The sequence below is a fragment of the Trichosurus vulpecula genome, chromosome 1 (assembly GCF_011100635.1).
Source record: "Trichosurus vulpecula isolate mTriVul1 chromosome 1, mTriVul1.pri, whole genome shotgun sequence".
Taxonomy (NCBI): domain Eukaryota; kingdom Metazoa; phylum Chordata; class Mammalia; order Diprotodontia; family Phalangeridae; genus Trichosurus; species Trichosurus vulpecula.
In genome coordinates, this window is record NC_050573.1 from 403,330,823 (window position 1) to 403,358,035 (window position 27,213).

Genomic DNA, 27,213 nt, shown 5'->3' on the forward strand with positions numbered 1-27,213 from the left:
CATATATGTACTCAATGTATAATATGGATATTAGGCATAGGATAGCCCTTATTCACCTGCCACAAATAAAGGCTCATGTCCTATAATTTCAGCAAGAAGTTTGGATAGTTTAGCAAAATTGACCGAAGTTCTCCTCTTACACATACACAGAGTAGTTTGGGAGTGGAGAATACTAACCAGGAGAACCATAAAAGACTTCTTGTAGGCAAAATTGGACTCTTTGTTTAAATACATAGCCAGGAAAATAGATAAACAGACTTGATGTTAGAGATAGATACTGGGTAGAACTAGATTTTAGATAGACACAGGTAGATATAGAAGATAGACTGATAATAGACATAGAGATTTTAGATATATGGATTGTTATTGTTGTTTGTCGTTGGTTTTTGAAGAGGACCAACGACATCATGGGGTGATGTCTTAATTTGTGTGTGAACTGGATTAAAGTGAGGCAGAGCTGCACACAATTGTCAGCCTCACTCTCTCTTTCACAGTCACTGAAGCCCACAGGCAAGACAAAAGTCAAGATGACTGGTGATAGCCTGGGATGCAGTGGGTGACCTTGGCATCTTTGCTGCCTGACCAAGCTCTAAGCATTCCACAGCTTCTGCTTCAGCCACCTTCATGGTCACTGGAGCAAATTGTTCTCATCCACCTATTCCACTGAAGAAAGTCTTCACATACAGAGGCATGGTGTATAGACAGAGCATTTTATTCGGGGTTTACCATGTGCCAGGCAAATTGTAAAAACTATAAATACAAGTACAAGCAAAACAGTCTCTGCCCTCCAGGAACTTAGATTTCTTTTGGGGAAAGACAATGTATAATGGACACTAGAAGGGGTGGTGAGATGGGGAAAGGATACCTGTGCAGTGGAATGGGAAGGAGACAACAGGAAGTGACAGGCACGGAGGCCCAGTTCTCAGCAAGATAAAGCAAAGGGCTCACCTATCAGAGCTTGGGGCAGCCAGAGGCAGAGTTCAAGATTCTGAACGAGGCCATGGTGAGAAAAATGCAGATATGTTTCATCAAGTTGATTAATTAAGTAAATTTTCAAGTCTCACATAACTGTGTGGCAGAAAGAAAATTAGATCCCAGGCTTCTTGATTCCCCATTTGGTGGTCTTTCCACTATACCACATCATTGCCAACACCAAAAAACTCTCACTTGATGCTACCCTTTTATGAATAAATCCCTAGAAAAAGCAGTCTAAATACTAATTGCTTCCACTTTTTTCCTGGCATTCACTTCTCAAGCCTTCTAATCTGGCTTCAGACTTCATCACTCAACTGAAACTGCTTTCTCCAAAGTTGCCTATTGATCTCTTAATTTCCAAATTCAATGACCTCTCTCAGTCCTAATAGTTCTTGGCCTCTGCTGCATTTGACACTGTCAACAATCCTCTCTTCCTGCAAACTCTCTCCTTAGAGTTTTTCTAACTGTTCTCTCTTGGTTCTCTTCCTCCCTGTGTGTTTGCTCTTTCTCAGCCTCCTTTGTAGGATCACCAACCATTTCCTACCTCCTAACTGTGGCCACATCCTTGGCCTTTTTTTTCTTTTCCCAACCCTCTTTGTGTGATTTCACCAGCACCTATGGTTTCAATTACTATGACTTTACAGATGTCAAGCCATCACAATATCTTGCCCTAGTTTCTCTCCTCAGCTCCAGTCCTGCATCACCAACTTCTAGACATTGGACTCATTATTTTTCTTCAAACCCACCCTTCTTTGCAAATCTTCCTTTTTGCTCTTTGTCCCACTGACAAGCAGAATGAAAACCGTTCTAAGCAACCAGACCATCAACATCCCAAAAAATGTTGACATCTCTCTTAAGGGTTGGACAGTTATTGGGAAGTGACGCATAGGAATTCTCCGTTGAGATTTCAATCATATCAGTGTTGAGCTTAGTATCCCTGAAAAGAAGAAAAAAAGGCTCTGGGTGGACAAGTGATGGGGAAATCAAAAAGAACTTGCAACTGTCTGCACAATCTGTAGTCATGTACAAAACATGTTCATAGGCATTACCTTGGGTTTTCATTACAAGATGAGGTCTGTGTATGCTCACTTTCCCATCAATGTTGTTATTCAAGAGAATGACTAGCTTGTCAAAATCAGAAATTTCTTGGGTGAAAAATATAACTGAAGAGTGTGAATGAGACCAGGTGTTGCTTGTGCTGTTTCTCAAGCCCAAAAAGATGAGTTAGTTCTTGAAGGAAATGATACTGAACTTGTATCCCCACCACAGTCAAAAACAAGGATATCAGAAAATTTTTGGTTGGCAACTATGTTTCTGAGAAAAGCATGGTGCAACAAGCTGATGAATAAGTTGGAAAAGACGTCAAAGGCTGTGTCCTGAGGAGTCAACACTTACTCATATATCAAAATAAAAATACTTTTTCTGTCAAAAAAGGAAAGAAAATTCTCTTTTTCTGTCGAGGTTACCCCCATCCTTCTAGTTACCAAGATTCATAACCTTGGGTTAATCCTCTACTCTTCAGTCTCCCTTACTTCCCAGAGCCACTCATTTGCCAAGTTATTGATTCTGTCTCCATAATATCTCTCAAAAACGTCCCTTTCTCTTCAAAAACACAAGGGAGCTGCACTTACACATTGCCAGGCACATAGTAAGCATTTAATAAATGTTTATGGATTTGATTGATTATAGATTGATAGCTCAGATCACAAACCCATCTTGCTTCGACTATTGCAACAGCATCCTAATTGGTCTCACTTTCTCAAGCCTTTCCCTTCTCTAATCTCTGCTCCACTCAATGGTCAAAATGATATTCTTAAAGCACACATTTAACTACACTGCTCCTCTATTCAAGAAGCTTAAGTGGCTCCATTTCTCCTAAGCTCCAGAACATTCTCCTCTGTCTGGCATTGAAAGCCATCAGCCATTTGGCTCCATCCTACCTTTCCATCCCAACTGCACTTTATCTCTTTCATGCACTCTGTAATCCAACCAATCAGCTTACTTCTTTCTCTCACACTGAGCATTCCATCTCCTCGCTCTTTGCATACTTTATCCTTCATGGCTTGAATGCACTTGATCCTCACCTACCCTGCAGAGAAAACCTAGCCTTCTTCATAGGTAAGCTCAAATGCTGTCTCCTACATTGGCCCTTTCTGGATCCTTGCTGCTAGTCCCTCCACATGCCCCACCCCCACCATGAAATTACCTTATATGGTTGCAAACATTTTGTACCTGCTTATAAATGAAAATGATGTTTCCTTCAGAGAGAAAACAAGCTTCTTGGGGGTGGAGGCAAGATGGCTGCTGGAAAGCAGGGACTTGCTTAAGCTCCCTCCCCCACCTGCCAGGTCCCTCCAAACACCTATAAAAATTCCTCTGAACAAATTCTAGAGCTGCAGAACCACAGAATAGCAAAGGGAAGCAGGGCTCCAGCTCAGGACAGCCTGAGTGGTCGCTGGGAAGGGTCTATCACACAGAGCTGGGAGCGGAGCAGAGCAGAGCCCAGGGTGGGATTGGGAGCTGGGCAGAACAGGCCATAGCACCCTGAATCAGTGAGCTGTGGCAGTTACCAGACTTCTCAACCCACAAATGCCAACGACAACAGAGGTTAGTGGGAAAAGCTCCTGGGACAGAGTGAAAGGAGTTCGTGGTGGGCGACTGCCCCAGGGGCAGCAGAGGTGGTGCAGCTTCCAGACCTAGAGCTGCAGTTGCCTCCAGCCCCAGGCCTACCTAGTGGGAGGAATTAAGTGGTAGATTAGAGGTGGAGTGCAAAGCCTGCTTTGCCCTGCCTGGATCTGGGCCACAATCCTGGTTGGTGGCTCTTGGGGGAGAAAGAGCACTGGTGTGGCAGAGCTTGCTGTGTAGAAGTAGCTCTGAAAATAGCAGCGCAGTCCCTCAAGCTTGGGACAAAGTACTCTCTACCCTACAAGCAGTTGTACCCTAACAAAAAGCTCAAGGGTCAGTACTTGACTGGGAACATGAACAGGCAGTGAAAACGCACCCAGATTCAGTCTCAGACCTTGGAATCTTTTTCTGGTGACAAAGAAGACGAAAACATACAGCTAGAAGAAGTCAACAAAGTCAAAGAGCCTACATCAAAGGCCTCCAAGAAAAATATGAATTGGTCTCAGGCCATGGAAGAGCTCAAAAAGGATTTGGAAAAGCAAGCAAGAGAAGTAGAGGAAAAATTGGGAAGAGAAATGAGAATGATGCGAGAAAACCATGAAAAACAAGTCAACGACTAGCTAAAAGAGACCCAAAAAAATACTGAAGAAAATAACACCTTAAAAAATAGACTAACCCAAATATCAAAAGAGCCCCAAAAAGCCAATGAGGAGAAGAATGCCTTGAAAGGCAGAATTAGACAAATGGAAAAGGAGGTCCAAAAGACCAATGAAGAAAATACTACCTTAAACATTAGATTGGAGCAAATGGAAGCTAGTGACTTGATAAGAAGTCAAGATATTATAAAACAGAACCAAAGGAATAAAAAAAATGGAAGACAATGTGAAATATCTCATTGGAAAAACCACTGACCTGGAAAATAGATCCAGGAGACATAATTTAAAAGTTATTGGACTACCTGAAAATCATGATCAAAAAAAGAGCCTAGATATCATCTTTCATGAAATTATCAAGGAGAACTGCCCTGATATTCTAGAGCCAGAGGGTAAAACAGAAATTGAAAGAATCCACCCATCACCTCCTGACAAAGATCCCAAAAAGAAAACTCCTAGGAATATTGTCACCAAATTCCAGAGCTCCCAGATCAAGGAGAAAATACTGCAAGCAACCAGAAAGAAACAATCTGAGTATAGTGGAAACGCAATCAGGATAACATAAGATCTAGCAGCTTCCACATTAAGGGATCGAAGGGCTTGGAATATGACATTCCGGTGGTCAATGGAGGTAGGATTAAAACCAAGAATCACCTACCCAGCAAAACTGAGTATAACGCTCCAAGGCAAAAATATGGATTTTTCAATAAAATAGAGGACTTTCAAGCTTTCTTAAAGACCAGAGATGAATAGAAAATGTGACTTTCAAACACAAGAATCAAGAAAAGCATGAAAAGGTAAACAAGAAACAGAAATCACAAGGGACTTACTAAAGTTGAACTGTTTTGTTTACCTTCCTACATGGAAAGATGATCTGTGTAATTCATGAGACCTCAGTATTAGGGTAGCTGAAGGGAATACACACACACATATGTATACATATATACGTGTGTGTGTATGTGTATATAAATGTATATATATATGTATGTATGTATGTATAGATAGAGGGCACAAGGTGAGTTGAATATGAAGGGATGATACCTATAAAAATAAAATCAAATGAAGGGATGAGAGAGGAATATACTGAGAGAGGGAGAAAGGGAAAGATAGAATGGGGTAAATTATCTCACATAAAAGTGGCAAGAAAAAGCAGTTCTGTTGGAAGGGAAGAGGGGGAAGGTGAGGGGGAATGAGTGAATCTTGCTCTCATCGGATTTGATTTGAGGGAGAAATAACATACAGACTCAACTGGGTATCTTACCCCACCAGAAAGAAGGAGTTAGGGGATAAAAGCAGGGGATGATAGAAGAGAGGGAAGATAGGGGGGAGGAGGTAATCAAAAGCTCTCAGGGGAGCTTTTCTCAGGGGAGAAAATTGAATAAAGGGGGACAGGACAGGAGGGAGCAAATTATAGTTAGTCTTTCACAACATGAGTACTGTGGAAGGGTTTTACATAATGATACATGTGTGGCCTATGTTGAATTGCTTGCCTTCTTAGGGAGGGTGGGTGGGGAGGGAAGAGGAGAGAAAATTTGGAACTCTAAGTTATAAAAGCAGATGTTCAAAAAAAAGTTGTTTATGCATGCAACTGGAAAATAAGATATACAGGCAATGGGGCATAGAAATCTATCTTGCCCTACAAGAAAGTAAGGGAAAAGGGGATGGGGGGGGGGGAGTGGGGTGGCAGAAGGGAGGGCTGACTGGGGAATGGGGCAATCAGAATATATGCCATCTTGGAGTGGGGGAAGGGTAGAAATGGGGAGAAAATTTGTAATTCAAAATTTCATTGAAATCAAAGCTGAAAACTAAAAATATTAAATAATAATAAAGAAAACAAGCTTTAGGGCAAGTACTTTTTCATTTCTGTCTTTATACCCATTGTAAAGTCTGAAAATAAATGACCAAAGAGTCACAGAGGTTATTCAACCACAGTTAACTCAAAAAATACCAAAAAGCTCACACAGATTATCACAGTTAACTCTAAGAAATAAAGTAAAATAAAAACAAAGGGCTAACAGTAGTCATAAGCAAAAAGCTTTATTGTGTTGGAAAAGGGAAACTGGACACATGCATCTGGGCCTCTTCTAGGAAGAAACCTGTTTTAGTGAAGCCAAATCTCAACATATACTAGTGGCTACTTAGTAAGCTGTAGCCCTGACAATGAGGGGTAACAGCAACAATGAGACAAGTTTGATTCCTAGCAGGGCTTCATGACCAGAACGTGGGTACTACTGGTGCTTGTCCGAGCTCAGGGACCATCTGGGGCTGGTGTGAAACAATTCTGGGATTCTGCTGTGGCTGAGATCATCCAGAGGGTGAGCACAAAGGATTGTTGTTATGCCAGGCTCAGGACACAGCTTGCTTGCTGGGCCTTAACTCTGGAAAAAGGGTGATTTTAATAGTAAAAAGAGAGGAGTAAAAAAAGAGGGGTGGTCTTGGCATGGGAATCCCTACACCCCATCCCCACATAGTCTGTGGCATAGAGTAGGTGCTTAATAAATATTTGTTAATTGACTGATTCTTAAACTCCCTCTTATAATCTGGAAAAAGATGACTTTTGGCACCAAGTTATCTCTACTCCTCAATCCACCATGATTCTTTCTAACTTTGTTCCATTCAGTGATGATGATTGGTGTTTAGACTATTAGTCCCTGTCCTGGAGATGACATTACTGTGGGTACCATAGATGTTTCCAAAGGATTTTCATGGACTCTTCCAGTTCTAGGAAGATGATAGTTTCATGCTCTTTATGACATCAAGAATCAAGTTAGTGGCACCTAAGTGGCACAGTGGATAGAGCACTGCCCCTGGAGTCAGGAAGATCTGAGTTCTAATCTAGCTTCAAGCACTTACTAGCTATGTGACTCTAGGCAAGTCACTTAACCCTAATTGCCTCAACAACAACAAAAGGAGTCAGTTTGACTTCATGTAAAATTGTGAAGCAAGAAAGTTTTGCATTTGGTAATGGAATCCTCTTCAGGCATACCCTTGTGCTTTTCATTGTCCCCCTATTCCAAGGCATCCATTGTCTTCATGCCTTCTCCTGGCTTCCTATCTCTCCCACCACACCTGGTCTTCCCCCATATTTTATATCTTTTCTACTACCCATGATTTCCCTGTATCACCATCCAAATTCTTTTTCCTCATCCACTTAGGGTCCAAAAACATTCTCCAGTGCAACTGACAGGTGATCTTATCACCTGTACTGATATGCTTTTGAGTCCTCCCATACTTCTCAGGTAAAATAAGAATATTTTAATAAGGACCTTCTAGAAACAATGCCTTAATTCAAAGGGGGATTCTGATTATGTCTCTTTCAGAAATAGTAGGATGCCAGTGGGTCAAAGATCACAGTCAGATGGGCTCTGTAGTGCCTGTCAGAGAGCCATCTCTTCTGCTTTGGCTTAGGACTTTGCAGTACAGAGGAGAAACCTATTTTTTTCAATCAAGCAAAGAGCTTTGTTCCCTTCTTTAAAATGGGCACAATTAAACATCTGCAAGGGGACACAGTTCTGGAGGCTCACATGCAGCCCTTTGCCACTTCTTTTGTAGCGATGAAGCTAAAGTTATTTATCTATATATCTATCTATCTATTTGCTATGGCTGTTTTTTGATAAAGCAGGAGTCAGGATACTTGAAAAATGTTTTGAATATGTACCCAGGTAGGTGTCTTCCTGCAAAAAAATTTGAGAACCAGAAGGTTAGACAGTTTGTATTGAAATCCTTGTCTAGTAAATTAATCAATACTACTGAAATTTATAGAGGGAAAGGGATGGCAGAAATAGAAATAATTTATTCTGAGAACTCTGACTTTATTGAATTGTTATTAATTATTAGTACACTGTCATATTAATATTAGCATATTAGTAGATTGAGTGCTTATCCATTGAGTTATTCATTTATTCTTTCAACAAATATTTATTAGGCACTTACTGTATTCAGAGCACTGTGCCAGGCACTACAGAAGAGATATGAAGTTTAGAAAAGACATTTCTCTGTCCTCAAGAAGCTTACATTCTAGTAGGAAAATAAGACACAGATACAAATAACTATAACCATGCACATTACATGATAAAGCATTAGAGAGCTAAAACACAAAGGAGGAAATTTTTTCAACCCTGTCATTACACAAATGATCAAACTGAAGCCTAGAGAAACGAGTGACTTGCTAATGTCACAAGTAATCATTTTCTTCTTTTCTCTTTTTTTTTCTGTTCTGGGTCAGCATGACAAGGTAGTCAACTGGAGTATTTTGATGGCAAGCCATTTCTTTGTAAATTTTAAATGAAAATTAATGGAAGATTTTGACTTTGCCTGGGAAATTCTCCAATGAACACTCCATTTTCCTCACCTTCATTTAGAGGCTTACTGGACATTTTTATGTTTGATAACATTGACCTTCCTGTCCTCCGAAGACCCATGAAATCTATTCTGTGGAATAAAGGTCAGAGCTCTCTTTCTCAATATTGGAAAAAAAGGAGGCAGATTGCTATCCTCCAGGAGACCTTGTTAATTGAGTCTGACCCTCAGGCCAACTGGGTCAGCTGTTCTCTAAAGACTCCAGTGCCTCTTTGCTCTCTTCAGAGACTTTCCCCTGACCAATGGCAGAAAGAGCACTTTCAGAGCCTGAAAGACAAGAGGATGTGCCTAAAAACTAGGCTTAAGTCTAATTTACCATATGATGCTGAAAAATATCAATAATAATAACTCACATATATAGGACACTTTCTGGCTGCAAAACAATTTTGTAGCACATAGGTTCTTAATTGGGGGGTAGGGTGGGGAATAGGGGTCATTCATGAAATTTTTGGTTTTAAGTTTTTTGATAACTGTATTTTTTCCACTCAATAGTCTTTTTTTTCCAATTACATGTAAAGATAGTTTTCAACATTCACCCTTATAAGATTTTGAGTTCCAAATTTTTCTCCTTCTCTCCCTCCCTTCCCCACTCCCCAAGATAGCAAACAATCCGATATAGGTTATATGTGTATAACCTTATTAATCATATTTCCACATTAATCATGTTATGAAAGAAGAATCGGAATGAAAGGGAAAAACCACAAGAAAGCAAAAAAAAAAACCCATGAAAAAAGTGAAAAGAGCATGCGTCAATCTGCATTCAAATTCCATAATTCTTTCTCTGGATGTGGATAGCATTTTCTAGCATGAATCTTTTGGTATTGCCTTGGATTATTGTATTGCTGAGAAGAGCTAAATCTATCAAAGTTGGTCATCGAACAATGTTGCTGTTACTGTGTACAATGTTCTCCTGGTTTTGCTCTTTTTACTCAGCATCAGTTCATGTAAATCTTCCCAGATTTTTTCTGAAATCTGCCTGCTCATCATTTCTTATAGCACAATAGTATTCCATGACATTCATATACTGCAACTTGTTCAGCCATTCCCCAATTGATGGACATCCCCTCAATTTCCAATTCTTTGCTACCACACAAAGAGCCATTATAAATATTTTTGTACATGTGGGTCCTTTTCCCTTTTTTATGATCTCCTTGGGACATAGACCTAGCAATGGTAATGGTAATGGAGCAAAGGGTATGCACAATTTTACAGCCCTTTGGGCATAGTTCCAAATTGCTCTCCAGAAACGTTGGATCAGTTCACAACTCCATGAATAAGGAGTCTTCCAATTTTCCCACATCCTTCGCCAACATTGTGATAACTATATTTTAATTCAGGCAGCTAGGTGGTGAGGGTGGACATAGTTGGAAGTCTGGAGTTTCCAAGGCCTGAATCCAAATCCAACCTCAGATATTTACTAGCTTGTGACCTTGGGCAAGTCATTTAACCTCAGTTTCCTCAACTGTAAAATGCAAATAATAGTAGTACCTACCTCTCAAAATTGTTTTGAGGATCAAGTGAAATATTTGTAAAGTGAGCTATATAAATGCTAGCTATTATTATATAATTGGTTTCCTTTGTAAACCTGTATATTTTATTTTACACATTTAAAAACATTATTCTGAGGAGTCCATAGGTTTCACCAGACTGTCAAAGAAGTTCATGACACAACAAAAGTTAAGATCCCCTACTTTTGGTTATTTCTGCCTTTTCATCCAAAGACCAATCTTACTGAAATGTGAACTGAACATCAAGGAAGCACTCCTTGAGAGCTATTTAATACATTATCCAATTTGATTCTTACAAAAATTTTACAAGGCAGTTGTGTCTGACTCTTTGTGACCCCATGGACCATACTGCCCATGGACTTTTCTTGGCAAAGATACTGGACTGGTTTATCACTTCTCCTGTGGATTAAAGCAAACAGATGTTAAGTGACTTGCCCAAGGTCACACAGATACTAAGTGCCTGAGTAAGTCTTCCTGATTCCAGGTCCAGAATTCTACCCACTAAGCCATCTAGCTGCCCATTTTATAGAAAAAGAAAAGGAGGCTCTGCAAGATTAAGCTATTTGCCCAAGGTCACACAAAGGCAGAAAGTGTTAGAGCAAGGATTCCAGATCAGTTTTCTTGCCTCTAAATCTAGGGCTCTCTAAACTATCTAGATTGTTCCTATTTGTGTTACCCTCACTGATAAAAATGGGAATAACATCTTATGGGGAATTCTTTAAGTTAGGGTGACTGCAAAATACTTTAATTTTGTAGGATATTTTTAGATTTGTAAATAATGACCATTCAAGTGTCCGGCCACAATTCCTGGCTGTCAGACCTTTAGCAAAAGATATTTATGGTCTTATTTTCTTCTCAACTCTCTGCACTTGGAAAGGGTTTGGGGCTAACAGCTGAAGACTCATATACACCCTGGAATTGGATCAGACTTTGGATTTATTCACTGCACACCTATAAACTCCTCCCATGTCTGGCTGCATAAGGTGGGGGGCAGGGATAGGGAGAGAAAAATGTCAGTTATCCAGTTAGCTATTAATCTAATGATTAAATTCCCCCAAATCTACTTCATCATGTAAATGAATCTTTTACTTGCCCGTCTCTCTGACTCCCTCCAAGTTCCCCCCGCCCCCAAAACACCCCAAATAAACAGCAGGCTCTCCAGAAATATGACTAACAGGAGTTAAAAGCCCTAGGATGTTCGATCCTCAAAAGTTGAGACTGATGCCAAGGAGACCAACTACATTTTTCATTATACCTTCCTCTCAGAGTAAGAAAGAGCACTAAATGGACGAATGATGGGTTTGTTCCAAAGTGGCCATTCTTGTGAATTTGTTCCTAGGAATCCATTGTGTTCCATATTCACTACTCTGTTTTTATATCTGAACACGACTCCTTTTTGCAGAGAATCACAGAATTTTAGAGCTAGAGGTGACTTAAAACCAAGTCCTTTCTCTCGATGCTCTAATACTTGAGTCTGAGCACTAGGGTTATTTCTTAGTGCCCATCCTGCCAGGTGACGCCCCCCGGCAGCAAGGACCAGAAAATTCCAAGCACAGTGGACGCAGGCTCCCGGGGACGGGCTGAGACATAAGTTGCTGAGGTCCTGATACACAGTCTTCAGGGTCAATCAGGGCCATTAATTTGCAAATCCTTCCTCCCTAGTTCTACCCATCTCTAGCCTCCAGTCTCTATTCGACAGACTTAAATATTCCTAGTCTCTGAGCCTCCGAACTTAATCTGGAGTTTTACAGCCATTCCTACCCCACCCAGGAGATTCAGATTTCGAGGATCGGAGCCGACCTAGCTTCCCTAACAACCCGCCTCCCTCCTCCCCCCGGCAGCTTCCCCAGTTTAATCCAGGCCCTGCTATCTTATGCTGAGTGGCCAGAGAGGATTCAGCAGTCCATCTGGGTTTGTTAAATCCTATTTATCTTCTTAACTAGGCAGCCCCCACCCGAGCTCCCCTGCTTTCCATCCATGTGCCTCCCCACCCCCATCTTCCTCTCTATCCACCTAGACTTGGGAGCCGACACCCCCAGACCCAGAAATGTCGCGGGAAGGGGCAGATGCCGGGTGGGGGGCGGCACAGGAAGGTAGGGGAGGGGTTTCGGTGTCAGGACCGGGTCAGTGAGATGGCAGAAGCTGCCAGGAAGGACTCAGACAGACATCGTCCTCTCTGGGCCACCACCCCCACCACCCCTAGTCTCATCCCTCGGGCTAGGGGCTACGGCATAGAAAAGGGAAGCGGGTAGTTTGCAGGAGAGGGGAGCTGAGTCCCGTGGTGTGGGGGGCGCTAGGAGGGTATCCGCTCTCACAGGGTGGGTGAGGGCGAAATCTGCCCATCTGAATTAGACTTGAGTGTAATCTCATCATAGGGCCAGTCTGAGCCTCGCGCTTCATCCTCCCTGTCTGCCTCCTTTCCTCCCTCTCCCCCCTCCCCGCCTCCTACCTCCCACCTCCCCTCCCTACCCCCCTTACTGCAAAAGCAAGCCCGGCTGCTGCTAGGTGCGGGCTCCAGTCCCGCCGGCTGACTTGCGGACGGACCAGCTGCTGCCCTCCTTACAGTGGCCTCCTACTGACTCCTGATTGTTGCTCCTCAACTCAGCTCGGGGACCCCCCCCCCCAACCAGGATCTGTCTCACCCAAGCCCCAGAGCGACTTTTTCCTTTCTTCGCCCCGGACTTCCTGAAACTTTGCGGGCGATTCAGGGCAGATGGATTTAGCCAGCGGATCCCGCCGAGGTGGTTCCCACCTCCTCCTCCTGCTCCTCCTGGTTTTTGGCTTTGGACCCGACGCGGCTTCGCCTAGGGCTGCACTCCGAAAGGAAGGTAAAGAGCGCCGGGCTGCCTGCCCAACGCAGCTCTCTCCCCTCAATCCCCAGCCCCTTTCCCGCAACTGCCCTTGCCCAGGTCAAGTTGTTGGGGGAAAGAGGTGAATGCGCGAATTCCAACAGTGCCCGGGGAGGTGATGGGGTTCTGGTGTCTGAGAACCGGGAAAAGACCGCCCCTCCCCGGGCTCCCACTCTTCCCAGCCCATATGTGGCCAAAGATATGTATTTGTTTAAAAGAATAATACATTTACCAGCTATAATTTAGAGGTGGGCGGAGGTGGGGGACGAGAGTAGTTCTGTTTTGACTACAAAGAGCTGAGTTGGGGCAGTCTCCATGTGATCTCAATTACTGGGCGCAGGCGGTTAAGGGAACGTGCGAAGGAGTTAGTTAAGAAGCAGCTTCATCTCTGCTTTAAACATCTTGTTCGATCCACATTGTCCAGAGCCCAGCCGTTTCCCGGGAAGTGTCTCTTGGAGGAGAGTTTCTGATCCTCTTTCCTTCTGGGACAGGAGTTGTTTAGAGATGCGCCCTTTGCTTGGCGGGGGTGATGTTGCTGACGTTTTCGCGGCTGTGCTTGGAGAAGGAGCCTGCGTGGGTTCATTCCGCCGGGTTTGAGCCGAGGTTTTAGCAGCTCTTTAAAGAAATATGTATTAAATGAACTGTTTCTATAATAACGGAAACCTTAGTGACTTGCAGTTTCACGAGTCATACAAATCGATGAGCTTGAGCGCTAGTGAAAAAGGGAAATCATACACCTGGTTTTTGTTTACCTTTATTTTGTCCGTAAGCTTCGATTATTGGGGTGGGGGGAGGGGAAGATAATGAGAACGGGAAAGTTCCAAACATTGCTTCCTTATTAAGGGTTTCTGTCCTTTTTTGCCGAGACTATATTTAGAACACTCAAAAATCTGTTTTTTCTTAGTTTACTTTGGTAAGCGAGGTTGTCTTATGGGATTAATTATCTCTTTTGAACAATGGAAAACAATATGACTTTATTTCAAGACAGTCTCCAAAATCTCACAGAAAGTGTAGTTTGTCTTCTGCAAGAGAGTCTAATTGAAGAAATGTATCAGAGGGCAAAGAAAATAATCTTAGCAACTTCTCATATGGCCGCTTAAATATTTTAGATGTTCCTGGTTTCTCCATTTGGAAATCCGACTTGTTGCCTCTCAGCCCGGAAAAAGGGATTCACTCACTCTTACCACCTGTACATTCTCTGCCTTGAAATGTAGGGTCATTATCCTAATATGTGCCACAAGTGAAGTATGAGCCTTTTTTACTTCCAGAGGATTCTATTCATTTTTCCAGATAAGAGCAGCAGCTCCTGGAAATGTATTAAATTGTTTGTCCTCTTAATAGGTACACACACATCCATTTTAAATGAAAAACTTCTAACTTCCCTTCCCAAATTGGCAAATGGCATGATTTACATTTTGCAGTTTGCAGTAAGGTGAACCTTTGTTTCTTTCCAACACTGTAGAGTTCAGTTTGTGATTCTCCCTGAATAGTGTGTGGCCCATTTTATTAATATCTTTTACCTCTTGTAAGAAAAATTCTTGAAGTAAATCTTGCAATAAAGACTGTGGAAGAAAAGTGTCCTCATGCAGTTTTGCTTTGCCTCCTTTCTAATTCTCTGCCATTAGCTCAAAGTTTGTAGTTGTACAGCATGTCGTTCTTGATATCCTGTCTACCCTGTCTGCTGGGCATAGTGATCTACGTGAAAATGTGTGTGTATGTGTATGGCAGAATAGTGGCTTACAGGCTAGGTACAATTTTATAGGCAACTGTTGATCTCTCCCAAGTCTATATCATAAAATCCTGGCATCAGCAGACCTGGATTAAAATGCCAGCTCTGGCACCAGCTGTAGGACCTTGGGCAAGTCATTTAATCTTTCTGAGCCTCGGTTTCCTCATGCACAGAGCACTGCTTACCACACAGGGTTGTTGTGAGGATAGCTCTTTTATGAATCTTCAGGGGATCTATTTGCAGTTTAAAATAGCAGTGTGGTACAGTGGCTAGGGTGCTGGTCTTGAAGTCAAGAAGATCTAGGATCTGGGATCCACTCCTAGCTTTGTGAAACCTAATCAAATCACTTAACCTTTTTATGATTGAAGCAGTTTTCTAGGACTTACCTACTACCACTTAAAACAATTGTGATCTACTTTGGTAAGGGGAGTCCCTATAGAGAAAACTCATCATAGTGATGAAATTGCACGTGCATACAGGTATGAGCAATCTAGTATACCACACCCAGTATCTCTATCTCTTTCTACTTAGGGAATTAGACTAGTCTTCCATAAGGTGAAGTGACTTAGCCATGGTCACACAGCTGGTAGCATTCAGAGCCCAGACTTGCATGCAGGTCTTCTGGCCCCCCAGGACAAACTTTACCCACTATACCATGCTGCTTCTGAAAGAGCTATTAAATATGAGCTTATATAGGGGAAAGATCTTTTTAAAGAGCAGATGCAAAATGACTAGTGGAAAAATCTTATGACTTTTAAAGTTCATTCATCCTTCTTTAAAAGATCTGAGCATTCATTGGTGTATGTCCTTTCTCCACCTCGCCTTAATATAGGTGAGTTGCTATACTCTCTCCCTCCTAAATTCATCAGCTTGTGTTCTAGCTCTGGTAAGGGGTATTGGTATGTTAACCTAGGTGTATATTCAAGGGGGAAGGTGGGATTCAAACTCATTTTCATCTTTGAACAGTTTTTTTAAGTTACTTTGTAACTTACCCAGAGCACTGACTTTCAAGTGACAAGGCCACTCAGACTTAAATGACCTCTACTTCTTAAACCTGCATGAGAATTTCCTCTTGTGCTCATTTACATCCCTTGGAGAAACTAATTTTTGATCCGGAAAATCAGTCAAGATTAAAAATTGAACATATCCAGCTTGTCTGTGATGTGAACAGCAACCAGCTAATACATAAGCTTCCCCAGAGGCCAGGAAGCTCTGTTAGTATCCAGGTGAGAGCTTCCCTGTACTTTGTGTTCTCACAAAAGAAATTAAATTGTAGGTAGGACTTTGAAATAGTTTGGCCATGCTGACTGTCCTGAAGGGGTTCTTTGTAAATGGATGAAACTCTGGAGTATCCCCATGGTTGTCATTGCTAGTTTTGACCACTGTCCAAAGTCATGCTGAAGACCCTCTACCAGTAGGTAGGAAAGGGTGAAGCAAAGATTTATGGTGATGAGTCTCCTGCTTTGGAAACCCTGAAAAACACATCCTTTATGACATATAGCGTGATCCCAATTTGTAGTTAAAAATGACACGTCCTTACAAGGGCAGAGTTAGGATGCATCCTTGTGGCACTTGGTGGAGGCAGGAGAGCTTTTCATCTAACATAGCTAAAGAGTAAAGGAACCTAAGTCAAGAGGTGTCAAGAGCAGGTATGGCACCTCATGTGACCCCTTTTCTGAGCAACCTGAATTAACTGATCAACATTTGGTGCTCTGGTCATCCCTAGGACCTCAGGCAGGACAGAGACCTAGACTGAGTGACTGTGACCCTAGGCTAAATTTCTGGACCAAACTGTCTTTTATTTCAAAGGTAGAGCCTATCTAACTCCACCTAAGAATCAGGGGAAGCCTCATAAGGGATTTGTCCCTCCTGTCTTTGAACTCCTAGAAGATAAGGAGCTGAAGGACCCAGGTGATTCGCCCTAACTGTTGGAAGCAGAAGAAAGGACTCCTACTATTTCATATATACTATTTCATACTAGTATGAAGCCTATATTAATTGGATAGCCCCACTCCACATCCCCTTTTGGGAGATAACATAGATAATATTTGGATAACATTTTGGGGGAGGCTGGGTTGAAAGGAGTGGGGAACTGGGACAGACAGGACTAAGGAAGGAATTTTGAGTGGTAGGGTTGGCAACCAGGTCTATGGAAGGAATTTTCTGTGCTTCTGACATCCAGTAATAATACAGTGGGGGAAATTCCAGGTAGGTACCAACGTCCAAGACTATGGAACCCACTATGAACCCAAATCAGGACTTTGAATATAGTGAGGGCTCAGTAAGCATTTGCTGAATGAATGAATGAGAGGAGAATGGTTCAATCTGAGGAGTCCTCGGCTCTTATAGTTATTACCTTTGTGACCATGGACAAGTCACAGCCTTTCTGAATCTCAGGTTCCTTATTTCTAAAATACAAAAAAAATCATGACAATAATACTTGCATTGCTTACCTCCTAGAATTGTTGTGAGGAAAGTAACGTTATACTTTAAAGCACTGTGTAAAGATGAATAATGCTGTTGCTGCTGAAATACTAGCACCCATACAGTTTGTACATTGCAGTATGTGCCCTGCTAGGGAACTTAGTAATTCTTAACCTTGTTTGAAAAACATTTTTACCAAGGCTTCATGAAGGACCCAGGTGTTGGAGTATAACTTTCTGATTTAAAATTATTTGTCTTCTGAGAGAAGTAGGCATCATTTTGTATCAATTCCCATTTCAGGTGCACAAATGCTGCCAGGCTCATGCTTCCAAAATGTGATTTCACAACATAATATTTCTCAAGTATTTTTATGTCTTCTGCAAAGCAGAGATCATACAGCATTTTTTGCAGTTGGGTGGGACCTCAGAGACCAGTCAGCCCAAACTATACCTGAACAAGATTCCCCTCCACAATATACCTGACTAGGGCAGAAGCAGATTTTGCTTAAAGCTTTCACTAGTGAAGGGAAATCTTGTGAGGGACAGGGAACAAGGAGGAGAACAAGCCTTTGTTAGCCTACTGTGTGCCAGGTATTATGTTACGCACTTTACAGATACTTCATTTGATAACTCATTGTCCCTTAGGAAAGCTATTCCACATTTAGAGAGCTCTAATTATTTGTAAGTCTTTCCTTTTGTCAAACCAAAAGTTTTTTGTTTTTGTTTTGCAACTTCTGCTACACACCTCCTAGTTCTGACCTCTAAGGTCAAGCAGAGAAAATCTCATGTCTCTTCCACATGGAGAGTATTCCTCCAAATACTTCCAGGTAGCTGTCATGTTCCCCCTTCTTGTTTAGGCTAAACACCCCCAGTTTCTTCTACCAATCAACATACAGCCTGCTTTCGAAGCTCTTCATCATCCTGTTTGCCCTCCTCTGGACACCTTCCAGTTTATGAGTGTCTTTCCTAAAATAGGGTACCTACAACTGAAACTGGTATTCCACATACCTCTATTTGGGTTTATTTTACCTGTCTAATCTTACTAGATGCTACGCTTCTCTTCATTCAGCCAAAGACTGCACTGACTTTCTTGGCCTCCTCCCACCTCTTCTTCCCCACCACCCTCCTAGCACCTTTCTCTTCCCCCTCCCCCTCACACACAGAGGATCCCTCACAACACAGTGTTTTCCTATGGAACTAACAATACACTTCTCCCACAAGGCTCCCACCCACCCACCTAGAGACTCTTCTCCTGACCCTCTGTTCATAATAGGAAATTTCTCTAAACATACATTCAAAGCTGAATTTTATTTTGAGGTGTCCAGTCACTTATCCCAGGCATTTTGATTTGGAAAGGGTGGAGAGACACAGAAACAAAAGACGCTCCGTCAGCTTGATACGGTCTTTCGTTGACTGATCTGTCTGTGCATTTGGGCATGGGGTATTCCCTAAACCTTCCCTTGTGTCCTTCTTCCTCTTCTATTTCTTCCTATCTCCCTTCTCCTTTTCCTTCTTTCTTACCCTGCCCCTTGCTGGTGCCAGGGGCCAGAAGTCTACAATAGGAAACGATTCTTATGGCCATTTACCGTGAGCTTCCTCTTGTCTCCTCTTCTTTATCTTTCATCGCTCAGATGCCTTCTGTCACATGTTCACCTTCACCCCTATCTCATAAGATGAAGTGGCCTTACTCCTTAGCGAGCCTGACGCCTCTACTTATTCAAGGGATCACATTCCATCCCATCTCCCTCTGACCGATTGTCCCTTTTCTCATCCCCACTCTTTCACCTGTTTTCAGTCTCTCCTTGTCCACTGAATTATTCCTTTTTACCTAAAAACATGTCCTTGTCTCCCCTATCCTGCAAAAAACCCTTACTTCTTCCTTCTACTCCCACTAACTATCTTCCTATATCTCCTGCCCTTTGTAACTAACCTCCTCAAAAAGGTCCTCTATAAATAAGTGCCTCCGTTTTCTTTCCTCTCCCTCTCTTCTTGACCCCTTACAGTCTGACTTCTAATCTTATCATTCTACCAAAACTGCCCTCTCCAAAGTTACTAATGATTTCTTTGTTGCCAGACCCAATGGTCTGTTCTCCATCCTCATTCTCTTTGACCTCTGCAGCTTTTGACAATGTTTATCATGTCTTCCTCCTTGATAATCTCTTCTCTCTAGGTTTTCAAGACACTACTCTCCTAGTTTTCTTCCTATTTATGTGACTCATTCTTCTCCACCTTCTTTGCTGGATCCTCTCCGAGATCATGGCTTCTAACTGTAGGTATCCCACAGGGCTCTGTTCTGGACCCTCTTCTCTTCTCCCTCCGTATTACTTCATTTGGTGATCTCATCAGCTCCCACAGATTTAATTACTATCTTTATGCTAATGATTTTCAAATCTAGCTATATCCCTCTGCTGACTTCCAGCCTTGCATCTTCAATTGCCTTTCAGGTGCCTTGAACAGGATGTCCAGTAGACATCTCAAACTCTACATGTCTCAAATTCATTATCTTTCCCACTAAACCCTCCCGCTCTCCTCTGACATTGTCACTGCTCTAGTGCAGTCCCTCATAACTTCATGCCTAGGCTATATTGTAATACCCCATGCCCAAATAGGTGGGTCTTTCTCCCTCAAGTCTCTTCATACTCCAGTCCATCCTCTATTCAGCCACCAAAGTGATTTTCCTAAAGCACAGGTCCATCCGTGTAACCCCCTTACTCAATAAACTTTAGTGGCTCTCTATGACCAGGATCAAATAAAAAATGTTCCATTTACAAGTCAAAGGCCTTGATGACCTAGCCCCCTCCTACCTTTCTAGTCTTCTTACACCCTACTCGCAGCCTTATACCCTATATCTTTTATACTTTACTCTTTGATTTAGTGACACAGATCTCCTGGCTGTTCCACAAACAAGACACTTCATCTCCTAGCTCCCAGCATTTTCTCTGGCTGTCCCCAATGTGTGGAATGCTCTCCTTCCTCCACTCTGCCTGCCCACCTCCCTAGTTTCCTTCAAGTTCCAACTAAAATCCCTTCTCTTATTGGAAGCATTTCCCCTCCATCCTTATTTCTCACACTCTGCCTCTGTTAATTATTTCCTATTTATCCTGTATATAGCTTGCTTTGTATAGGTTTATTTGCATATCGTCTCCTCCATTAGAATGTAAGCTCTTTGAGGGCAAGGACTCTTTTCCCTCTTTTTGTATCCCCAGTGCTTAACACACTGCCTGGCACATAGTAGGCAGTTAATAAATGTTAGTCGATTGGTTGATTGATCTTTCCCTCTTTCCCCAACAATTTTTGGGAAAGGAAAATCTGGAAAACATCAAGGGATCCTTGGAGAAAATAAATAATCAAAGGGCAACATGAAGTGTGACAAATGTCAGTGGAAGAGGGAAGTGAAGGGAGACAGACAGAGACTCCTTCCCCATCCCTTCCCAGTTCCCTGAAAGTGGTAGAAGGAAGCACTAGTATGCTGGTTTTTTGGAAGGGAGATAGAAAGAGGAGTTTAGGCATTCCCCTTGCTTGAAGCTTTCATGATAGTCTAGAGCAGGGCTGTCCAACCTTAGGTTTTTATTGAAACAATAGACAACATATTTTGATTTGCCATTTTAGTGAGAGCTCTGCTGTTGCTAGGCTTCGTTTACTAAAGCATTTATGTAAATTTCTATGCTTGTAGGTGGCGGCATAAATTGCACTGCTGGTGGCATGCAGCCTGGGGGCTGAATTTTGGACAGCCTTGGTCTAGAGTAAGAAAGGCAATCCATCTCTGGTTCCCTTCTCAGGAGTGTTCTTCCTTTTTCACCCACATTATCCCCCAAAGGCTGGCTCAGATGATCTGTTTTGCCTAGAAAAGAAAGTGGCCTGACTACTTCTACTACTATGTATTAGACTTCCCTTTCTTCCTCTCTCTGGCAGTTTTGTGTCTATGCTCTCAGATGCCACCAGAGAATCCTCTCTAATTTATTATCTTTCAAGTAATTTCATCTTGATGACTTTTTTTGCTGGACATTCAAATTAATCCTTGACATAATATTCCAGTATATTTATGATAGCCTACAGAAAAGAAAAATACAGACTTAGTTGCTCACTTTTTCTCTTTAGGTCACAAAGAGGGTAGGATACATATTCACACTGTGTAAGGAAAGGACCCACTCTTCTAGTATAATAATACAGTGGGACAGCAATTCATCTCTTCAGGGCACTGAAGGGGGTGTCCTAAGTTAGACTTGGAGGTTCATGTCAGCATGCATAAGAACTCTAATGGACTCAAGATGCTGAAGGCGTTTGCAGACATATCCAATATGTTTATTTGTTTTGCTGGAGGATGACACATGTTTGTTACAAGGGAGGGCTTTGTTGTAGAACTGGTAGGTTGATGGACAAGATCGATAAGATGAAAAAAGAGCATCAATAAAACATTTTTAAGAAATGAATGGAAGATAACAAAGTGCCCAAGAAGACACAAATCGATCATTTTTGTTACTACCTTTTTCACAAATATATACTGCTTAAAAAAACTGTTCATACCAAAAGGTCAACTTCCTAAACAAGCCTTTTGTCCTTTTTTGTATATCTAAGCATTCGTGTTAATTATTAAAATCACAATTAAAAAGAAAATTTAAAAAAAGAACTGGTCATGTTAGAGGCAGTATGGCATACCAGATAGAGTGTTGGAATCAAGAAGACCTGAATTCAAATCCCATCTCCAACATAACATGTATGTGACCATGGGCAAGTCACTTAACCCTTCTGATCCTCAGTTTTCTTGTCTGTAAAATGGAGACAATAATACCTCCCAGGATCGTTTTGAGCATCAAATGAGATAACATACATAAAGTGCAGAATACATTCAGCTATTGTTGTTAGGCTAACATACTTGTTGTACTCCATACCTGCTTTCTCTCCAGTGAAAATTCATTAACAGTTAACTTAATTACACTAATAGGTATGCAGAAAATAGTCCATACAGAGCTAGTCAGAGCTTGGCAGAAAGGATGGGAAGGTCCCTTTTTTTTCAGAGTACAGAGACAAACTGATGTCGCTGATATCATTGCTAGTGTAGCCATTGGGTCCAAGAGTTCAGCCCTTTCACTCAACCAGAATGACAAGCACTGCACCCCAATGAACATTAGCCAGATTCACATGCATGTATACAGTGTACGGACTTTAGAAGCACTGTATAGACATTAGCTATTGTTATTGTGGTTATTATCGACACTTAGCCAGACCCACACTGTGGCCAGTAGAAACCCTGGTGATAGCAGTCATCCATCTAGCTACTTTCATTAGGACCGTTGAGTCTTTACTTTTAGTAAAAAAGAAAGGAAGGAAGGAAGGAAGGAAGAAAAAGAAAGAAAGAAAGAAAGAAGGAAAGAAAGAGAGAGAGAGAAAGAGGAAAGAAAGAAAGAAAGAAAGAAAGAAAGAAAGAAAGAAAGAAAGAAAGAAGGAAAGAAGGAAAAAAGGAAAAAAGGAAGGAAGGAAGAAAAAAGAAAAGAAAAGGAAGAAAAGAGGAACTGGCCAGAATGGTAGAAGATAGATAACTAATGGAATTAGCAGAAGCTAGTCAAGGTAGAATGGGCAGGACCTAAAGCAGGTAGGATGTCCAGTTTGGTATCTTTGCCTGAGGGCTTTACTGTTCTTTTTACCCACTTCTAGGGTTTAGCACAGAATTATTTTAATCATAGATCATTATGAGACTTAAAAGGGATTGTAGAGATTGACCCATCAATGGATGAAGAAACTGTGGCTCAGGGACATTGGTGACATGCCCAGGGTCACAACACTCATTAGTGTCATATCTCAGGTCTCTTGACTCCAGGCCCAGTCTCCTGATTCTACCTTTCCTGAATAATGGGCGTTTCAATCAGCATTTGTTATTGATGAAGGGACTAAGAAGAATACCCCTGGCTGGCCGCAGAGGTTGTCTTATTTCAGTTTTAATCTAAAAAAATGTTTGTTAACTTGACTTGAATAACTATTTATGAATTTCCTACTCTGTTCTAGTCATTGTGTTAGGTACTGAGGATACAGAGACAAAAAGTGAAAACAGTCCCTACCCTCAAGAGCTTACATTCTACTGGGGGAAGCAACAAGTTTACATATAAGTAAATTTAAAATATGTTCATATATATGTGTTTATATATATGTATGTGTTTATATGACATATATGCATGCAGACATACATAATAGATGGAGATTTGGCATGGTATAATAGGGAGTTCTGGGTTCAAGTTCTACTTTTGACATATATTGCCTGGATGAGCCTAGGGTAAGTCACTTAACACCCATCTTGGAAATCAACAAATTCTTCAAATCAGTACTTAATTATTATTTTGTTGTCTGTCTAGACTTAAGAAAAGGATGGAGAAAATGTTAATAATTCAGATTAAATTTAAAAATGAGTCATCAGTCCATTTTTCCCCTTGGTTACATATTTACCAGCACACTCCTGCCTAGCTAAAAAGAATTATAAATTGCAAAGTTGCTATGTCCAGGTGCTAATCTTTAAAGAAAGTAAAGGAAACTTCCTTACTGGGAATTTCCTATGCAAATGAAATAACATATCGCCCTAAAAATATACAAGACAATTTCAAGGCAGGGGAGTTGGCTCTAGCATCTGGGGGAGGGGGATCAGGAAAGACTTCTCCGGGGAAGAGGGAGTTCTCTGTAAGCAAGGGTGACAGTTCTGGTATGGAGATGTGAAATGGATCCTGATCGTTTTCCTAAGACATTTTCCTCCCAGGCCGAATGCTTTCCTTAGGCAAGTGATTCTGGAGTGAAGGGAAATCAGTCTTGGGTTGCACATTTGGAATGAACAAATGCTACTTCTTTGTGTCAGTAGCTATTTGCTTAACGTCATGATTGTCTTTTAACATCTATGTCCTTTCTCCCCATCTGGATTATAAACCCCTTGGAAAGCAGGGATGGTGTCTTTTACAATCTGTCTTTGTCTCTCCAGTGATAGCCCAGTGGCCCATGCCCAGGAGGCCCTCAGTAAATGTTTCTTGATGATGCTTTCAGCAGCTTCTGTTTTCTTGAGAAAATAGCAGCTGCCCACACCTCCTCTCCACTTCCACCGTTTGCCACTTTGTTTCCATAAGTGCCTTCAAGGAAATTGATTTTTTTTTCTCATTCCTGGGTTTCTATTCCTCTGACTCTGATTTTGAATTACGGTTGTCTGTGTATATGTCTGATCTCCTCTAATAGATTGAAAGTTCCTTGAGGGCAGGGACCTTGTCTCACTTATCTTTGTTATTTCCTCCAGGCTTCAGCAGTGCTTTCTGCACAGTACTAGACCTAATAAATGTTTGGTAAATCAATGTTCTCTATAGTCTAGTTCTTAGGGATGGGGGAGGGGAAGGGAGATTAAAGACGAAGGTCGTGGATAGATATGGTTGGAAGTGGGGAGTTTGGGAGAGGGAGTGATGTTTCTCGATTCGCTTCCCCAGACCAGAGCAACATAGCCAAAGTGGGACTCTGGCCCTGTTCCTTCACTCCACCCCTGGATTCCCTCCCCCTTCTCCCTTTTCACACTTAGAAGGCTTTTTCATCTAAAATTCTCTTTGGGGTTTTGGCTGTCATTCTGCTGGTTAGCCGTCCTAATTCAAAAGGATCCTTGGGTTCAGATGCTTTAGCCATAGACTAAGACTGAGACTGAGATGGGAAGGAGAAAAATTCTTATGCCCCTAAGGTTTTATAGGACAGAAACAAGATATCATATTTAAGAAATGCTTTTTTATTCATTCATTCATGTATGTGGTACTTAAAGTTTTACAATTCGCCTTATTTACATTATATCTCATTTAATACTAGCTAGCATTTATACTGTGTGAAGTGCTATACAAATATTATCTTATTTGTTCTTCACAACAGCCCTGGATAGGATACCTTGTGTCTATCCTATAAAACCTCAGGGGTTTTAAGAGTTTTTCCCTTTCCCATCACAGCCTCAATCTTTAGCCTATGGCTAAAGGATCTGAATCCAAGTCATCTCTGGATCATTTTGAATTAGAACAGGTACTATGATTATCCCCATTTTACAGATGAAGAAAGTGAGGCAGACAGTCAGAGGACTTAGTCAGGGTCACACAGCTAGGCAGTTTCTGAGACTGAATTTGAACTGAATCTTCCTAACTCCAAGCTCAGTGCTCTCTTCACTGTGTAGCCTAGCTGCTCTTACAACAGCCCTATGAGGTAAATACTACAAGTATTATCACCCTCATCTCAAAGATGAGGGAACAAGCTCATAGAAGTTCATGGTCTCACAGCTGGTTTTAGAGGCAGGATCTGAGCCCTGACTGAAGCTCAGCCACAACATGTTGTGGAAAACATGTGTTTTCCACAACATCATGCCGCCTCTCATAACCTCTTGTTGGAAGATCTGCTGTCATCCCCATTTTACATACAGAACAAACATTTCTTCCCAACAACTCTTGAGTTGATCGTGAAAATTATTTCCAAGCTTGTAGGGTAACTTTTGTGAGATTACAGACCCTGCTATCTGTCTTTGTCATTTAATGGCATGATGAATGGTTTTTGAATCATTCCTGGTTTTGCAGGCGGAAGGGGGAAAAGGGAAACATGAGGAAGTGGGCCAGAGTCTTGTCTGTCTTCAATAACATGAATAGTTCTGAGGAGATGGAAGGGAACCCTGGAATAGAGTGGGCTGGGAGCTACCTTTTTGGTTGCTGGCCAACCAGTTGCATTTTCTTTCTGATTTCCAAGTAGGACACCTGTGTGTTGAATAGGCCACCTGAAGTGAGCCCAAGTGCTTTAGAAGGAAAAGCAGGAGGAGACTCACTGACAGAAATGGTCCTTGGGGGTTGAGAAGGTGGCAGGGACTCAGAATGCACCAAATGTGGGACACAGATGACAATTAAAAATAAAGATCCTGCCCCTGTTTGTGGCAACGAGAAGCAAGAAACATCAGGGAATGATGGGATATGACTGTGCTGTGAGAAAGAACAGATATGTTCAATAAAGAGAAGCTCAGAAAGACATATATAAACTGATGCATGGAAATGAGCAGAGTCAAAAAACAATATACATAATGACAATATCAATGTAGAAGGAAACCACAACCATAAAATAGCTAAAAATGAATGTTGTGAAATTATGAAGAGCAAGCTTGGTCCCAAAGAGATACGAGAGGGCATCTCCCCCATCTCACTCCTTTGCAGAAGTGGGAGGTCCATGGGTGTGGAACTTTGCATATATTTTTAGATTTTTTTCACTAGTGATGAGCCTGTTGTTTTTTTCCCCCTTTTCTTCCTTTTTGTGGTGGTTCTTTTGAAAAAGTCTCTGTTTTATGGGATAGTTCATAGGGCAGGGAAGGGAAGAGGAATACTGGAGAAAATTTAGGTGGTGTAAAAACAAAAGATATCAATACAGGATTTGTGTTTTTTAAATGAAGCACTTCCAAAACTGTCAGAGGAAGGTGTAGACCTGGTCTCGAAGCTTCATCATAGCAGGGGAAAATAATAACAATAAAAGCAACTCCCATCGATGCAACATTGTGATGTCATCTGCTGCATGAGACCCTGTAAAAGAGATGCAGTGAGTATTGCTTGGGTACTTCAGAGAATCTGTGACCTCACTGAGGCAGAGATTCAGGATCACAGGTAGAGAATTGGAAAGGACCTTAAAGAGCATTTAATCCTAATGTCCTTATCTTATAGATAGGGAAACTGAGGCCCAGAGAAATAAAGTGACTTGTCCAGGTGAGAGAATCAGGATAATGAATCCAGGTCCTCTGATTCCAAATCTAGCATTCTTGACACTTGACTTTCCCTTCAAGTGATACAAATGAAAATAATAATAATAATGACAATTATTATTAGCCAATATATTATTTACTAATATTACTATGTGATAATATTTATTCTCATTTCTACTCATTAGTTAGCATTACTCTTGGTAAGCTAATATTTATACAGCACTTTACAAATATTATCTCACAACAACCCTGAGAGATAGGTACTATTATTTTTCCCATTTTTACAAATGAGGAAATTGAGGCAAACAGAGGTTAAATGACTTGCCCAGGGTCACATAGCTAGGGAGTGTCTGAGGCAGAATTTGGACTCAGGTCTTCCT

At 41.6% G+C, this 27,213-nt stretch overlaps 1 protein-coding gene and 1 pseudogene across 1 annotated transcript in view; both read left to right on the plus strand.

Annotated features, from left to right (window-relative positions):
- The first annotated feature begins 1,770 nt into the window (after positions 1-1,770).
- On the plus strand, positions 1,771-2,324 carry LOC118834743 (annotated as a pseudogene).
- A 10,509-nt stretch (positions 2,325-12,833) lies between these two features.
- The window catches only part of EGFLAM (EGF like, fibronectin type III and laminin G domains), a 261,390-nt gene continuing 247,010 nt past the window's right edge, over positions 12,834-27,213 (plus strand). The window contains exon 1 of the mRNA XM_036767943.1: positions 12,834-12,948. Coding sequence (XP_036623838.1) covers positions 12,834-12,948 — 115 coding nt within the window. The remainder of the gene's footprint in view (positions 12,949-27,213) is intronic.